Raw genomic sequence first — 18,630 nt, 5'->3', positions numbered from 1 at the left:
TGGCCCCTGCCAAACACAGCAGGCCTACAGGTTGGTCTTGCAGGATGTGTGCTGGTGGAAATCTTAAAGGGGTAGAGAGTGAATATTTTCCTTTCAGATGACAAACCCATTCTATTGCAACCAAACATCTCATCTTAGGAAACAACCCCACAAATCTTTCAGCGTGCTTGCTGGTGGAAATCTCAGTGTGGTGTTGAATGATTCTTTTTTTGGTCTCATTCAGAAGTAATAAATACTACTACTACTACTACTACTAATAATAATAATAATAATAATGGTGCAATCCAAAATAAATAAGCTTGAAATCCAATGTATTTCTGTTTTACCGTGTAGTGACACTGGTCACAGACACTCCATCCTCCCAGTCTGGATTTGGGACTGAAACACCTGGGGAAAGCGTGGGTGCATAGAGGGCAAGTGGTAAATGAGCACAGTTCGTGACATTGCTCAACATCATGACTGATCACGGGGCACATCAGATAAGGCATCATCAGCCTTAGCTTCCAATTTCCTGGCTTTGTGGAGCTTTGACCATCAGGAATAGGTTCTTTAGACTGGTCTTTCAGCTGACTTCATGAGGGCAAGGACTGGAGGAGACCCTCCTCTTAGCAGCCATTGCTGTTTCAAAAATGAGGCTGAAACAAGGCATTGGAGAGGTTGGGTACTTTCTGTCAAACACAGCAGGCCTGTGGCAGCTTCTCTTCTCCATGCTGTTGTATCTCATAAACAAAGTATGGCTGCTGTAACATCACTTAAGTTGCTTTCCTGCTCCTGCACAAAGCAGGCAGTGAAGTGGAGTGGGACTAGCTGCAATGCAATGATGATGTGCCTGTTCTTTGCTTGTATTCATCAAAGGAGAATCTCAATTCAAGCAAAAGCCTCTGTGTTGATAATAAAAAACCTTGCTCCAACCACCACCCACGAAGACTTAATTCAGTTCAATGGAGGGGACAACTCTGCACACACAATGGGATAAAAGCAAGATGTTTGCTCATTTTAAGAAAGCAATTCACTCAGGAGCTTGGCATCTACATCAAAGTATGTACTTGGATATAGTACAGTATATGGAATTCAACACCATTCCTTTTCACCAACTTGTAGCTTTCCAGATATCTTTGCCTACAACTCCCATCAGCCAGCATAGCTAAGGGTGAGAGATGATGGGAGTTGTGCCTCTCCAGATGTTTTGGCCTATAAGTTGCCCACCCTCTAATTTAAACCCATATACATATGTGACTATCCATGAACTACATCTTTTCTAAAGAGCTGGGCCTCACATCCAGTATAAAAATGGGATTTTATTCCATGAAAACAGTTCACTTTCTCTTTGAAATTCAAAACACGTGCTTCCAATGTTAGAGCCATTGCAATTACTGCTCATCGTTTTTTATTCTTATTTGCAAAGTGCTTAACTTTATTTATCCTCACAACAACCCTGTGAGGTAGGTCACTACTATTTGTGTTTTACAGAGTGGGAACCGTGGTGTCAAAACTTGCCCAAGAGCTCTCAATGAGCCTATGCAGGCGAGATGTGAAGCCAACTCTTCCTGGTGCAAACCTGCCTCTATTCACCCAAGCACGCCGACTCTCTTCCCTAAGAAAACAACAACTCGTGCACATTTTTGACAGTCCTCCTACACCAACTCTCATGATCAGCGCCACTCTTCTGTACACAAAACTGTCCTGAAGTCAGTTGTTTTGATCATGACAGGCAATGACTCATCCATCAAGCTGAAATTCGCAGGGATTTGCTCCTCTCTCTCTGGCTTTTTGATAGACAGCACTGAAGTCTTTAAATCTTGGGGCACAACCCAACCAAGCTTCGCCAAAGTGCTCATTGCCTGTGAAGAGAAAGTCCCTAGGCCCTTTCTTCACCTTACACTGCAGCAAGGTTTTGATGGGCCCTCTCCATTCGCCAGTTGCTTTGTCTTGTTGGAAGATCCGGTTTTTCTGCCTGTAGACTCGCTGCACGCCGACTTCAACCCGGGACATGTGGTTCTCCGAATCGTGGGTGACGTTTTGGATTGATCCTCTCACCACTAGAGGTAAATGCAATACACAGAGATGGATACTTAAAGGATAAGCTGCTTCGTTACTATGATTGCTACCCGTGATATAAGGAGATGCCTTGTAAGTTCTTGGACCAAAGTCCTGTCTAACATAGTACTTAAGGCCTACCTATTGTTGTAAACTACCCAGAGAGCTTCAGCTATGAGGTGGAATAGAAATGAATAATAAGAATAATCTTCAAGAACCAGCCCTTCATCGCCCCGCTCGTGCTCTTCGCTCCTCTGATGCCATGTTTCTCTCCTGCCCAAGGGTCTCTACTTCCCTTGCTTGGCTTCGTCCATTTTCTTCTGCTGCCCCTTATGCCTGGAACGCTCTTCCAGAACATTTGAGAACTACAAGTTCAACCTCAGCTTTTAAAGCTCAGCTAAAAACTTTTCTTTTTCCTAAAGCTTTTAAAACTTGATTTTGTTCTGACTTTATACTGTTAGTTTTACCCTACCCAGTGCCTGTTTACCCTACCCTGTGCCTATTGGCATTCTCTTCCCTTCCTTATTGTTTTATTATGATTTTATTAGAATGTAAGCCTATGCGGCAGGGTCTTGCTATTTACTGTTTTACTCTGTACAGCACCATGTACATTGATGGTGCTATATAAATAAATAATAATAATAATATGGACTGGGGATGCACAGGGAGAGAATGATCCCCCAATTTAAATTGTGCTGCACACCAAGCTACAACTTTTGAGCCTTCGTGTTTTCCCCCAGTGGATAATAGCAGCTCCATTGGGATGAAGGATTGGACTGGGGCTGTCGCTTGTGGTTTGGCCCCTGTCCAAATCAACACAGCTGCTTCATGAGGAAGAAAATGGGTTCCATTTAAGGAACTCAAATGCAATGTTCCCCAATCTGGTGGCCTCCAGTTCAGATGTTTTGGACTATACTTCCCACCATCCCCAGCTACTGACAATGCTGGCTGGAACTAATGGGAGTTGTAGTCCAAAATATCTTGAGGGCAGCAGGTTGGGGAAAGCTACTCTAGTGCAACATTTATTTTATTTATTTAATTAATTACATTTATATACCGCCCCACAGCCGAAGCTATTTTTTTGATCCTGTCTAAAAGCACATCTCTTGTCCTGACCGGCCTCTGAGGCAGAGGGTGGATTTCCTTCTTTGTATCCCAGGGACAAAACACTCTGAAACCCTAGAACAAAACATGGGGTTCAGGGTGGTTTGTAATCCACCCCAGCCCCTCACCTCTGACTTGTTGTGTCATGTGAACCCAGCCAGGGTGGCTTATTGCTGGTTCTGGGTGGCTTGTTACCCATGGCAGCAAGGCATCCTTGCTGGGTTCACACAACAGGACAAGCTGTGCTGTCAGGGCTAATTATGCTCATCCCCATGGGAAGCACTGGGAGGGGGAATAAACCACTGTAGCTTATTTCTCCTCCATGATTTCCTGGCCTAATCCCAGAAGCAGCATTTGCAGAGGGAAAGAGTGGCTGTGAGTCTAACTTCCTGTCCTCCTGAACTCTGAAGGCCATCAGCATGCTCTCAATGGGCAATTAGGAGCCATTATAGTTGTGCGGGGGGGGGGGGGAGTATTTTAAATTGTTTTAGGAGAGGCAGCATGTATTATTATTTTAAAAAAGAACATCTACATTTATGTTGTCTGAGTCATTGTATGCTTTTGAGCCCTATGATTATTTTGCTCCACTTAATTTCTTTAAAGTTCGTAGGTATTCCGCTGGTTCAGCCATGCATGCTCCTCGCATGATCACTACAACATCAAGTAATGACTTCCGTGGGCAAATGGGCCATCAGATGAAATGCCACAGATGAGACTTTCATGACATTTCTCACAGAGCCATACATTCAGCTGTCAGTCCTCATGGATAACTGGATGTGGAGAAACTAAGCGGTATGCATACATAATAACCTTCTCCAATACAGCATCCTCCAGATGTGTCTGGGGACGCTGGGGGTTGTAGTACCATACAAAACATCTGAGGAGTGACACGCTGGGGAAAGCTGATGTATAAACTGACCTCTTGTGTACATGGTGACTTCTATATTTTTTGCCATCTCAGATGGAAAGTGTCCCTTAGAATGATCCATCACATATGGCTCCTATGCTGTTTGCATTGATTTAGAATCTACATTTTGGAACAGCCTTCTGTCCCCAACCTGGTTTTGGATACAAGTCACGTCAGCCCCAGCTAGCATAGCCAGTAATCAAGGATTATGGGAGTTGTAGCCCCAGACTTCTGGAGAGCACCAGGTTGGGGAAGGCTGTTACAAAATTTAGATTCTAAATCAAGATTTCAGGTCCATGGAGCAGCATTTAGATGACTATTGTGTCATCTACTTGATAAGCACCCCTCCCCATTAAAAACACACACAACCCAAATGACTCTCTGGCTGAATAAATTGACTCTACTGCTGTCACAAGTGAGACAGGAGGCCTTTCCCAGACTTACAGTTCTCAAAGGACAATTTCTATTTGCTGTAATCAAAAATCAAATAATCAATTATGGAATTTGTTTGCAAGATCAGGCATCGTTTAAAAACCTTCCCCTTGGGGGGTAATTATCTCACTCATGTCACGAGCACAAAGAACGTATTTAGGAAGATTTCAGGACCTTCCTTGGCTAATCCAATTTCCGGGAGACGCTAGCCTTTGAGCACAGCACAACAGATGTCCCCTGTACTGCCCCCTTCTTCCCCACACCAATCCGACTTGAGCATTTTTACTCAGATGAAGTCAAGTGTATTGACAAGCTATAATACTCTTGTTCCTCCTGTTCCAAGTTGCTACTGGGCAGCCCATGGTCAAGTGACTGAAGACCTTCCGTCTTAAGAACCAGAAAGCTCCAATTCACTTGGGGGGGGGGGGGTAATTTACGCTTTCATTAGCAGCTATTTTCTCTAATCCCAAAAAAACTTGATGGTGGAGATTGGTGAACTCAGGACAGGGATATCAAGCCATAAATAGAGTCAGTTCAAAGGGCTATTGCTTCTGGTCTATTGGTGCTTTATGTAGAACTGCCCCCCATTGTGTGCCCTTCAGCACCACATCTGTCAGTCTCCTGGGGTGGGGGTAGGGGTGGGAAGAGGGCCCAGCAAGAAGTGTGCCTTGCTTGAGATCTGGTAACTTCATCAAGTAAAAACAGGAGGTCTGATTGCTTTGGCAAGCAAGAGGAGAATGGAACTGACCAGCCAGCTTTAGCTGAGTAATAAAAAATTGGCTCAGTGTATGGTTCCAAGTCTTCATACTTGGAAAGCTGCTGTACAGCACGTCACAGCATTTCTCTGTCTAGCCCAGTTACCTTTCACTCTGCCTTAGGGATGTCAGACAAATCTGCAATGGAATCAAATGACTTTGGATTTCTATGAATCCCGCCCATGGATTCCACAGCAGACTGGCTTTTCCAAAATTGCACGGATTCCATAGACTTGCAGACTGTTCCCCCACCCTTCCCAGAATTTTAGGCAAATTTAGTCATAGAAAAATAAGTTTTTTAAAAACAAAAACACTGGCTGTAAATACACACTTCCCCACTTAGGCTAAAACATGAAAAGGCATATTTCAAGGGAGGTTGTGCATTGGGGGGGGGGGATTTGTGCATTAATGCAAGTTCAGGAAATTTTTGTGGGGGGACATATTATGTCAATGGACAAAAGGCACCTGACAATCCAAGAAATGCAGACGGAACGGATTTTTTCAAAATTCATACATTCCTTCTCCGACTGGCAAGTGACTCTCCAGGGTCTTAGCAGAGGAGAAGGGTCTTTCCCAAGATCTGCTATCTAATCCTTGTTTTTATCTTGAGATGACTGGGAATGAACAGAGGGCACCTTTTGTATGCAAAGCTTTTATACTCAACCACTGTCCTAATAACCTATTTTTTTAGACCTATGACTCACTGTTAGCACCAACATGGGACCCATTTCTAACTTTTCTTTTACAGTACATGTCCATCTCTGTTTCTTCTTTTATACCCCTTTGTCCTCCTCTCACTGTTATTCCCCTTAGCCCTGTTCAGAAGACACCTTAAACCACAGCTTTAACCGCAGTGAATAAGGCGAAAAGCTTTATTCACCATGGTTAAAGCCATGGTTTAAGGTGTCTTTTGAATGGGGCCATTCTCTCGCTCTCCTTCCTTTCAAGACAACACCTTAAAAAAAGAGACCATTAAATGGTAATGCCATTGTTGCAAACTACCTTGGATTGAAGCACAACCCAGTTATGGGTCCAGATCTACCTGTTGAAGAACAATGCTCTAGGGTAGCCTTCCCCAAACTGGTACTCTCCAGCTGTTATGGACTAGAACTCCCAGAATTCCTGTCCAATGGCCTTCTGGCTAAGACTGATGGGAATTGGGAATCCAAAATATCTGGAGGGCTCCAGGTTGGGGAAACCTGCCCTAGGAACATGGCTAAAGTTAAGCCAGTGTGGACCTGGACAGTGTGCAGCTGAGACATTGCCTGGAGGGCCATCTAAGCAGCTCTGAGCTTTCCCAAGGAATAACAAGGATATAAACGTTGGGGTTTTTAAAACCCATTTGAAGGAAGAGAACAACAATGCCAACATAATGGGATACAGTTGGGGAAAGATGAAAAAAATACACATAAGTCATAGCAACATGCATTATTACAATAGCAGCAGCAATGCAGTGATTTCTTTTTTGCTCATAAGCAAGTCCGACACTCTGTTTCTAAATATATGGAGCTATCTGTGCAACTATTTTTTCCAGGGAAAAGATGGACTGTGCACATGGCAAGCTGATTGTGTGTGTGTGTTAATCTATAACCACTTTCCCCATCCCTACTGTATATTAACATCTACTGTATATTGAGCCCTTGATCCAGATATCTTTGTCATCAAAACCATTGCTGGACCTGTTATAGGAGAAGGACCTATTATATTTACTGTTTTATTTCTGTGGTGGCACAGAAAGGCCCTATTATATTTCTTGTTTTATTCATTTATTATTTAATTCTTTTAATTTCAAGCCACCTTGGGGGACCAAAACTGCTGATATATGCCTGCAAAGATCTAAATGAGAAACATTCACACCACTCTTGAATCTGTTCTCCTGCAGACTGATTTATTTAAGACATGTTCACCCCACCTCCCCCAAGTTCAAAGTGGGTTGGATTCAGATTTAAATTGTATCAACTGTGCTGGCAGATGTGGACTTCCGTGCCCCCCTCCTTCCCACAACATCCCCTCCAGCCCCCTGAAAATGCTCTCAGAACTGAGGTGTAGTGCGTGACTGGCTCTGACAGTCCCATCTTACAGAAGAGCAAACAAAAATATTGCACAGATTGAAAAATATGCCCCCAAATTAGATAAGTGAATTAGTATGTCCATTGTAGTGATGGCATACAAAATGGCATGCATGTGTAATATCCCTGCAGTATCCTTGTTGAGCCCCATGAAAAGAATCCAATCGAGTGAACATTCTACCTTCAAAAAGCATTTTTGCTTGAGCAAAGGAATAGGGGACTCACTCCGACCAGATGGACAGGTGAATTCCTCTCCATCGCACACTGCTCACAACATAACATGTGACTGGGACACGTCATAAAGCTGCCTATATGTACAGAAGCCCAAATGGTTTAATTGTCCCTCCACTGAAGGAGAAACGAGACTGTGCTACTTGGTTCACATATGTGTGCAAGTACCACATCACAAATTATGATGGTAGTGCATGGTGAAGGGGGCACACCTGCCTGCTCGACCATGGGAACAGAATCTTCACCATGTCTTAAGCATCTAAACTGGGCCTGAGTCCCATGTTGCTTTGCTCAAAGAAAAGGTATACGTTACAACACAAAAGTAGCGTTTTCTGCTAGGCGAATGACTTACCCTACTTAACAGTCAATCTGCATGAAAGCAAGAGGACTGTTATGCTGCAATCTGATGTACACGACCTGGAGTAAGCCCCATTGAACATAGTGAGTCTTACTTCTGAGTAAGTATGTGTAGGATCATAGTATAGCCGAGTATCTTGAAGTTCTGCAAAGTGTACTTACCAAAATCACTGCTGCAAATAGCCATGAGAAGTTCCATGTTGTCACAAGGGCGGCACATGGCTGGAGGAGACAAAAAATATCAAGTGGAAAAATAAAGGGCTTTGCTAGTGGATTCTCGAATGGGTCAAGGACAGTGAGCCTGGTCCAGAGACCTCAACAGAACGTGGATGCAGCTCAGCGTGAAGGCAAACTTCTTAGAGCAGAGCCATTTGTACAACACTTAGCATTTCCATGATATCTTTAACATATAAAAGACTTACCAATCATTATTTCATTGGCCCTCACAATAGATCTGGAGGATAGGCTGCATAACGTTTTCAAAGTAATAGTCACATAGGCTGGTAACTGTCCCCCATAGCCACCTGATTGGAGCCACCTACTACGCCAATTTTTAACAGCCTGCTAAGTGGCAGAAAAGATATAATATTTCTCTGCTTCCCTTGGATTTTTCATCCTGTAGAAATGTATGCCATTTCTCATCATCCAATATAATCCTTTGTTCTAGAGTTCTCCAGAAATGGGCAGGACAACATCTGGGCATTTTAAATAATCTAAATAAATAATAGGAACAGTAATGCACTAGTTTGGACTACTGTAATGAGCTCTTCATAAGGCTGGTCCAGAGTGCTGCAGCCAGACGATTGACTAGAAATGGTTACAGGGAAGCATGAGACACTCTTCTTTCAACAGCTTCACTGGCTACCCATTCGCTTTGGGGCAGAATCCAAAGTGCTGGTTATGACCTATAAAGGCCCATATTTATAGGACCAGCTTATCTAAAAGGCTCCTATACGAGCCTACTTGGGTTTTAAGATCTCTGGAGGAGGTCCTTCTCTCCATCCCAACACCATCAGAGGTGCATTTGGTGGGGACGCAAGAGAGGGCCTTTTTAGTTCTGTTCTATGGAATTTGTTGCCTGAGATGGCCTGTCAAGCCTGCTCATTTCTGGCTTTGAGGAAAACAGCAAAAGGTATTCTGCTCTAGAGGGCTTTCAGTGTGACTGAGTGAGTGACTGGCTTGTGTTTCAATTATTTTAGTTTTGATGCTGTTATTTTTTATTGGATAATTATTATATTTATACTTTTGATATTTAATTTTTTATTACCTTTTGTATTCCTGTGATGTTATGTTGTTGTTGATTTTATGCTGAAATATCATATCTATTTATCTATATATATATCTATATCTATATATAGGATTGGCATTCAAAACTTTGTTTGGGGATATTTACTGTAAGCTTCCTTGAGGGCTCAGTGAGGCCAAAACATTAAGCAATATTAAAAATGAAAATATTAAATGAAACTAAGATATTTCAACAACATTAAACAAACCATCACCTCCTGTTCCCAGCCTTACCTTCTACAAGAGCCATTTTCTGGAAGTCTGGACCTGTGACACTCTGGTTGCTAAGCAACTCATACTGGAAACTGGCGGTCTTGCGACTGATGTCCCTCTGAGGACTGGCCTGCAGGAAGAGGGCCACCCGCTGAGGGGTTGTGGTGCTGAAGCAGGATACGTGGTGCAGGCGGGGCTCCTCCGCCTCACTCACCAACAGGTGCAGCTGCCCATCGCGCTCCACATAGATGTTGGCACCTTGAAAGTTGCTGGATGGCTTGATGCAGACTGTGGTGGGCCGGGCACTTGAGAGGTTGGGCTCCAAGATGACGCGGAGGGCTCGCGCTGGGTACATCCATTCCAGGAAGCCCTCGGTACAGCGCAGGTGGACCTGCTCCACTGCGCGGGAGTGGGGCTCCCAGCTCAGACCGCTAGAAAACAATGGGATTAACAACCACAATCAATGGGGACATAAGGCTGTCAGCGAAAGAGAGACCTAGGTTCTATTCCCAGTCCAGCACTGCAGAGTAAACACCTACAACCAGCTAGAAGGATCTGTGAAAGGAAGATGGCTTCCATGTGCGGATCTTCTTGCTGGATTAGGAATCACATGGTGCTATATAAATAAATAATAATAATAATAAAGATGTACTGCACAAGTTCTTCCTGTACCCAACACCCAGGGCCTTGGGTTAGAACTCTTAGTGCTGCACTGGCCCCGTTCAGACAACACGCTAAACCATGCTGCTTAACCACAAAATGGTTAACAGAATGCATTAACCTTAATGCATTCCATTAACCATTTTGTGTTTAAGCAGCATGGTTTAGTGTGTTGTCTGAACAGGGCCATCGAATGCTCATGCTTTAAGAGTTAGCAGAGCCAATCACCTGTTCAGAAGTAGAGGGACTTAATCAAAGCTAACCAACCACACTGATCATCTGATTGATACATACATGCTCATTCATGTATTCATGCATCTCTGGTTTGAAGCTATAGCCAGCATGGAATAAAAGTTTTGTCACAGACCCTTATAAATTCAGTCTTTAATCCAAAGTAGGCAAGAAGCTAGGATCCTAAACAAACATTAAATATCACAACGCCTCTAATGGGTGCAAGTTCAAATTGCTAGTGCCCTCAGCATCTACAGGTGTGGGAATACAGCCCTGAACACGGCCACTTCTATTTAGACAATGAATACATTCAGCATGGGGCTAGGGGGAAATGTTGAAGTTTCAGTTTTTTAAATAAAATATTTAGAATCCGCATGAGTGCTTGATTCTACTAAGCTAATATGCAATTATAAATGTATTGTTCAAGAATAAGACACATCTAATTACTGCAGAAAGTGAGGACGTGATGTGGGGGGTGGGAATCAACCCTTTAAAAATCTCATTAATTTCAGTAGGAGAGGCAAGTTTAAATTGCTTCCTTTGGAATTAATGGGACTTTTAAAAAATAACTTTGGTAGGGTCATGTCCTTAAATTTGCCAGATACTTTAAAACATAGCTTTAAGATGTATAAAATAATTTAGATTCCTTCCATTCAATTGAAAAGTAGTAATTATTGAAAACAATAATAATTGCAGCACAATCCAGCCACAGTTATGCATTAGTTTCAATGGCAGAGTCACTCCTACTGAAAGTGACAGTATTTAAAATTGTCTAGCCTTAGCTAGACCCTGTCCCAAAATTTTTTAAAGCTACAGTCCTTGTGGCCACTTAACTTGGAGTAAGCCCCACTGAACTCAAGGTTTTTTTTTACTTCTGAGTAGACATGTACAGAATTGCACGATTATAGTGCAATTTAATGTCCCCAGTTTGAATTAACACAGATTTTGATTTGCCATTGGTAGGAAGTTGAGAATTCAAATGTGAGTCTTGGGTGCGAAGTCAATTGCTCCTACGAAGGTTGGGGATATTTATAAAACACGGGACAGTGATCATGTTCCTCAAAGGAGAAAATGTCCATATTCATGGTCTCTTGTTTGGTTTCTGGCATGTTGAGTTTTCCGCAGCTGAGAATTCGAATCCGGCTGCAAGGCCAGCAAACGAACAATCTGGGTCGGCTTGCGTGTGCAAAGGCCGCGCCAATTCCACCAGAAGGCCCAGAAGCAGGGTGGATAAAAATCAATGATTTTTTTTATTTAAATCAGATTTTTTTAATAAAATGCTTTTTGAGGAAAAATCTATCTAAAGATAGTTTTCTATTTAAGATACATTATTGTCCAAAGGTTATTCATCATGAAATAAGGATTCGTTTTTAATTATGTAGCATGAATCTGTATATTCATGCAATGTTTAATTTTTTTGGTAAATGAATTCCATTAATCCATTCACAACGTCATGCTCTCCCAGAGGTTTCTGTAAGATTATTGGGCAATTTCTCTATCTAGAAGATGTTATCACAGATGCTTGGTTTTACAGTTTTCAAAACTGCGAATTTATTTATTTATTTATTTATTTAGAATATTTATATACCGCTCCCCATTGAAAAATTTCGGAGCGGTGTACAAGGTAAAATGAAAATAAAAACAGAATAAAACAGTTAAAACAAAATTTAAAATTTGTGTCTGCAGAGATCACAATCCCATTGTTCCTTTGCAAATCTATGTACACAGAATCAACTCCTTACCTCTTAAGTGCTAAGTTTCAAAAAATTCAATGAATAGAGTACACTTTTTTTGGGGGGGGGAAGTCACATGATTAAATCGAGTCTTTCTGAGTGGTGATTTAAATCAAATCCACCCTGCCCAGAAGTCATGCAAAGTAAGAGGATGCCCGCCCGCTTCTACCCCTTGGATGCCTGCCTGCTTCCACGCCTCTGCGCCTTCGACCCACTCCTCATCCCTGCTTACCTGCCCTTCCAGCTGCAGTAGTCGGCGGCGCATGGCGGCAGCAGCAGCAAGAGCAGCAGAGGGGGCACAGAGCGCCTGCTCCAGATCTCCCGCCCCAGGGACATCAGGTGGCGTTTGCAGCCTCTGCTAGAGCCAGCGTGGAGCGAATGGCACAACCTCTCCTACGAGGAGGGAAGGAGAGGGGCCGGGCTGGGCTTTTGCAAAAGGGCTCGTTGTTTGGCCCCCGGAGAGGGGGGGTGGGGAAACGCCCTCCTTGGGGAACGCTGGAAAAAGTGGCGTGGTCTTCGCTACAGCAGCAGGGGTGAATGAAATGGGCATCCCTCCCAGCCCCCCATCGCCCCCGTGCATTTTAAGGAGTATAATCTGCGGTTGAGTTGACAGATGTCCCTTATTTCTAAGAACTCCCACTTATTCCTGAGCAGAGCATCACAACAACGGCGTCAGACACAAAGGCTGCTTTTTCTATCAGAGCAACCTTCCCCCCCCCCCTCCAACACACACAACATACGTACATAAATGCAGACAGACGTAGATACACATGGGAGCACGAAGCACTCTTGCGATAATAGAATCCTGATTCTGATTCTGCCTGCCTGCCTGCCTGCCTCGTTATTATTCATTGATGACTACATTCATCTCCAGCAACCTGCAGCACGAATGCTCTCCCGGCAGTTAAGAACAAGAGAACAACCAACACAGTCCACTCAATGTAGCAAAGGAAAACACATAAAATCCAACCCAACAATAAATAAGCACCGGTTTGCACTTGACGCTTTTGCTCGGAGTGGAGCGCGATTCTAAATGCTCTGCCTCTTTAACCAGCAGAATTGCCTCCATTCTGAGCCTTGCAGTTGTGGTTACATAAAGTATCTTGTTTCCTCGCAAAGCGTACAGGTTGTAGGAGTGCCCTAAATGTGTACCTAATAGTAGAGGACACACCTGCTGTCTGCACCTATGTGCCAGTTTCTCAATCTAAAGTGGGTAGCTGTTGTTCAGTGGTGAGGCAGATATTGGTATTCATTTGTGGCATTTATATACAGCTGAATATATTAAAATCCCTCCGCCGTTCGCAGTATTGAAATATATTTAGATACAATATTAAAAACAACATTTAAAGCAGGATGTGGTTTTCGCATTTCCCATGTCTAGAATGGGAACATTAAACAAACACATTGTCAAAATGTGCATTCAATTTTAAGCTGCCTCTCTCAACTGCTTTCTGTGCTACTTTCATTATAATCACACATGAGTACAACAACGCTCAAGGACGTCTAAGCCTCAGTGATCCCAAGGAGAGGTTCTAAGGCCAAACTAGACTTAATACTGAAGTCTCCTAGCTTTAAAAAAGACACACTGATTTATTTATTTTTATTGAAAACATTTCTTGGCCTCCTCTCAGGGCAGAAGCCCTCACAAGATGGCTTACAACAATAAAATACAAAAATAAAATACAAAAATAAAAAACAGTTAAAATGTTAAAAGCAATAACAACTTAATCACAATAAAATAGTAATTAAAAACAATAAAACCATCAAGAACAACAATGGCAATAGCAACAATAACAGTACTCATCATGAGAAGTCCACGGTAAAATAAAATGTTTTCAAGTTCTTCTTAAAAGCCCGCAAGGATAGTACATGGTGGACCACCAGTGGGAGTTTATTCCAAAAGTGTGGGGCCACTGCTGAGAAGGCCCTCTCCCGTGTGATCACCCACCTAATCGCTCTCAAGGTGGGCAAATGAGAAGGGGCTCTCTTTCTGATCATAAAATGCAGGCAGGATGATATGGGTGAAGGCGGTCCTTCAAGTAACTTCGTCCCAAACCATTTAGAACTTTAAAGGCCAAAACCAGCACTTTGAATTGGGCTCAGAAACACAGTGGTAACCAGTGCAACTAGCACAGTGCAGCTGCAAGGAGGGGAAAATGCAAAATAGTTCAGAACAGTGGCATTGGGAGAAGGGGCTTCTTGACCCTTTCTCCTGGGCTATTGGCCCAATCAATTTCCCTCTCCCCACAACTGCTTTCTCAACTGTGGGAACAAAGATACTGGGTCTCCGCTATTATTTGAGGAGGATTATTTTGATCAGAAAAGCAGCCTGCAGGAATAGGTTAAACTCTTCCACCTCTCTACTGCTCTGATCAATTTGCAGTACCATATGGTTGCACTTTAGTTAAAAAGCAAATGCTGCAAAGTCTCTTCCACTGAAATCAATATGGGACTGAAAAGCACACCACCTGTAATAATAATAATAATAATAATAATAATAATAATAATAATAATAATAATAATAGCAGCAGCAGCAATAGCATTTGTGGATTGTTCATTAGTATTCTATAGGGTTCATTAAAGTATTGATATTTCCACAACCCTTCTTTTATATGTATTGTGGTATTAGGCCAGGGGTATACTTTCATTCAATGAACCATTAAGACACTGTTTCTTTAAGGAATTCTCCACATCACAGGCACACACCTTTCTGGGGGATCCACTCCTACTTAAGGTTCCTAGTTGAGCCGTCCAGGGTTCTGGAAATGGGCACACCCCTTTCTCCCAACCACTATTGTTTGGTGGTTTCTGGGCTTTTGTGCAGTGCTACCCCTTGACCATCCTAAAAGGTTGAGATGCCTCTCCTAAGGCTTAGTTACTGGCAGTAAGAGCTTTATGCTACACTGTGCTATTATTATTATTATTATTATTATTATTATTATTATTATTATTATTATTGCCTTAAGTTCCTATGCTGGAGCCCTAATGTTTGCTTGACCTCTGGTGATGCTCATGTGCTAGCACCCAAGGAAACTGAGCATCCATATGGGGTTCATTAGAAGGGCCCATTGAGTTGAGTGAAGAGCAATCCCTAGGCACTTAGGATGCATGTGCATTCATGCACAATTCCCAGAGGCTCACAAGGATCTGAAGCTGACCCTGCATGGATCATCGGTGTTCATCTAACACGTTCCCAACAGATACTTCACCAGCCTTTCCTAGAAATCCTTCAAGGGAGGAGCTTTCACTGCCTCCTCTAGACAGCTTACTCTTGAATTAGCCACTCAGTTCTGGGTGAATAACTGTTATAGACAGATAGAAAGACACACACACACACACACACACACACACACACACACACACACACACACTTTATTTATCCATATGGGCTCGATCCAAATCCACCTTACTGTTTTAAACCATTCCAAGGCCACATTCTTGCAAAAGGGAGTTGCAGCTAAGCCTCACTAAGGAAGCATGCCCCATTGAACACAATGGGACTTTACTTCTGAGTAAACATGCATAGGATCTCACTGTATAAGGCTTGTACATGCTTTTCCAATAGGAAATGGTGAGGGGCATGTGAATCAACTCTGTGTGTAGGTGTCTGCTCTGTGTGAATGCAGTGTGTGTGTGTGTGTGTGTGTGTGTGTGTGAGAGAGAGAGAGAGAGAGAGAGAGAGAGCGACAGAGAGAGAGAGTGAGAAATTATTGGTAGGTGGGTGTATTTGCCAGCAGTGGCTCCCCCCACTATTGGGCTGTACCCCCTGCCTCATTAGCATATGGCTCCAAATGTCTCAACCTGGGACCAATTGGACCCTTGGCCAAAAAAGAGTTCCCATCCATTGGTGTAAGCAATAGGTCCCATTGCAGGAATGAGTTGTGACAAATCAATGTCGCTGGATTGTGCTCTGGTCCTGGCTTTCACATCTGGCCATTGAATTAGGCTGATGTCCATCAAGTCAGCCTCTGGCCTTGAAATTATCGCACAGTGTTGAAATCTGCAGTGCCATATTGGCGAGCGGAGAAGCCATTCCCGAGCGGATCGTCCACTGGAACCCATTCTGCTCCACAAAGCTCTATTCTCGGCCCTTCTGTCTCTGCTTGGCGGCTAATGAGGAGACAACCTCCTTTTGTCTTAAAATAAAAAAATATCTTAAAGTGATTAATAAGAGTTTCTCACTGCACTTTAAGAGCCAACAAAACAGGATCTTGTCAGCGCAATCAAAGCGAACATTGAATGATTGATGGAAATTCAATGGCTTTAACTTTTGCTTTCAGCGTCACCTTTCAGGGGTCCGTGCACAAGAAAGCACTGGGGGCCCAGTGATTATCATGCTAAAAGCTCGCTCTGTGCCTGCCAATAATTAGATTTCTATATGCATTGCCCTTCCCTGGTTTCAATGTGCGACATGGGGAGCTGCTCTTTTGCAGGTTCGGAGGAGCGGGGCTCCTTTCGGGCCGCCCTTAAGCGTGGAATTGGGATTTTGCACTCGGGCTCCAACAATGGCTCTGTGCACTGTTGGGTGGCACATGCTCGGCTCTTTGCGCTATTGTTCGCTCCCCTCTCAATAAGACAAGGCTCACGGGCAGCAAGACTTTAAGGCCATCTGTTACCTCGTTGCCAACAGAATGTTCTCACATTGTCCACAGCTGCACGGAGGGATGGGAGTGGCAGCTCAGAGCCGCCCGTTGCTCTTCAGCTCCAAGAGGGGCATTTTATGCCGTCGACGGTCATATGTGGCCTCAGAAAGAGGCCCTTTCCCTCCTTCATGGCATTTTAGTTTATTCTGAAATCAAGTAGAAACAATAAAGGCAACAAGAAGGCGAACCTACGTAGTAATGTGATTGTTATTTTAATATTGTATTGGTTTTATATGCTTTTAACTAATTTTATGTATTATATTTTATTTAGTGTTGTTGCCTGCCTCGATCCAGAGGGAAAGGCGGGTAATAAATAAATAAATTTATTATTATTGGAACAAGATCACTAAAGAAACAACGGAATCCACTAATTAACAGTCTTCCGGAATTTAAGAAAGCCATAAAGGCTGATCTCTTCTGGAAGGCCTACCCAGTTGAATTTTAAAAAGCCTTTTAATAATGTCTGCCTTTTAATAATGTATTAGTTTTATATGTTTTTAATCAATTATATGTATTTTATGGTGTTTTGTATTTGGGTCGATCCAGAGGGAGAGGCGGGTAAGAAATAAATTATTATTATTTTTTCTTAAACTATCAGCAATATGCTTCTGAAACGTCTACAGTAAAACAGCCTAAGTAGGCGCTCACTATGTAATGTGAGAATGGAAATGCAAGTAAGAGGGCATATAAAAAGAGTGTGTTCTTTAAAGGTTAGAAGAGGGACGTGTCTTGGAGCATGTGCACGACCTCGTTCCCAGAAGCTTTTTAAAAAGCTCACTGTAAGGCCACAGTGCTTTAAGCATGTGCAGAGTGCTCCCCAGCCAAAGGTTTCTCCTCCAATTTGCAAGTACATCTCACAAGCATGTCACAGTGAAAAATACCAATGGTTACTGCTTGAAAACTAATATTAAATTAGGCGTAATAAAAAGGAGCCCAGTTAGAGAATACCCAAGTAGTTAGGTGAAGACAGAGAAATATTTAAACTCCCTATTTTGCATGTAGGAAGAGTAGATAAAGTTGTTTTTGCCATTATTAAGTTTATTTAAAATACTTCAAGGCCACCGTACAAGGACATGTACAACTGTGTTAGCTGATGGAAGGTAATGGCTCGAGAAAGATTCATAAAAGGGTAATACTTGACATAGAAAGCTAAGATTATTAAAATGTTTTGCTCTTCAGTGGCTTTAATGCAACCTTTAATTATTGGGCTCCTGCAATCTGTTCCTAGGGTAGTAGGCAATTCCGTTACATGCATAACCTCCTTTCAATTCTTGTGTCTCCCGTATTTTCCACTGGAAAGTTCTCTTCCACAAAACCCACCAAAATGAATGTGAGTAGTACAAAATCGTCCCCTATGTCGGTGTTTCAGATGTTCTCTTAAGATGCAGTTAACAAGAATAAGATCCAAGCTTGCTCTGGCAGCGGACTGGAAATATTCACCTCATTGTTAAAGTGACACAGTAAAATGACACGTTTGCATGATTACTGCAGCCCATGATGGCCTGTGGTGCTTGAGCGCTGCTGACCTTTTGAATATTCAAGCCATGGCGGATGGTCACTGTGGCTTATCGTGTTGTGCAACCCTGGCAAGTGTAGGTTATGAGAAGGTAAAACAGCCCATGGGTTATGCAAGGGATGTTTAGCCCTTGCATAAGCTACCTTTGCCAAGTTTGCTTGACATAATAAGCTATGGTGACTGCCTGTGGTTTGAATATTCAAAATGGCCACTGGCATGCACTACAACCCACTGCAGTTTCAATAAGCCATCATCCCATATAAAAACACATGGACCTCACTCATGGGGTAACAATTGTGAAGGAACTTCCATGTGATCGAGAATGTTTATTTTTTATTTATTACATTTATATACTGCCCCATAACCGAAGCTCTCTGGGCGGTTTACAAAAAGAATGTTGAGTGTTTGCGCATGCATTACCCTAGGCAGAGTTCTGGTTAGAAACATGTGAAGTAGGG

At 42.8% G+C, this 18,630-nt stretch overlaps 1 protein-coding gene across 1 annotated transcript; it reads right to left on the bottom strand.

The window, feature by feature from the left end:
- Window positions 1–1,454: 1,454 nt before the first annotated feature.
- Window positions 1,455–12,354, bottom strand: LOC134396632 (meteorin-like protein). The gene is made up of 4 exons (XM_063123166.1): window positions 12,246–12,354; window positions 9,411–9,820; window positions 8,055–8,114; window positions 1,455–2,039 (listed from the first exon to the last, which is right to left on the bottom strand). The coding sequence occupies exons 1-4, from the start codon at window positions 12,347–12,349 to the stop codon at window positions 1,720–1,722; spliced, it is 894 nt and encodes a 297-aa protein (XP_062979236.1). The 5' UTR covers window positions 12,350–12,354; the 3' UTR covers window positions 1,455–1,719.
- Window positions 12,355–18,630: the final 6,276 nt, after the last annotated feature.

This window comes from Elgaria multicarinata, chromosome 3 (genome assembly GCF_023053635.1).
Source record: "Elgaria multicarinata webbii isolate HBS135686 ecotype San Diego chromosome 3, rElgMul1.1.pri, whole genome shotgun sequence".
In the NCBI taxonomy this organism is placed as follows: Eukaryota; Metazoa; Chordata; class Lepidosauria; order Squamata; family Anguidae; genus Elgaria; species Elgaria multicarinata.
This window is presented reverse-complemented; position numbering and strand designations above follow the sequence as displayed.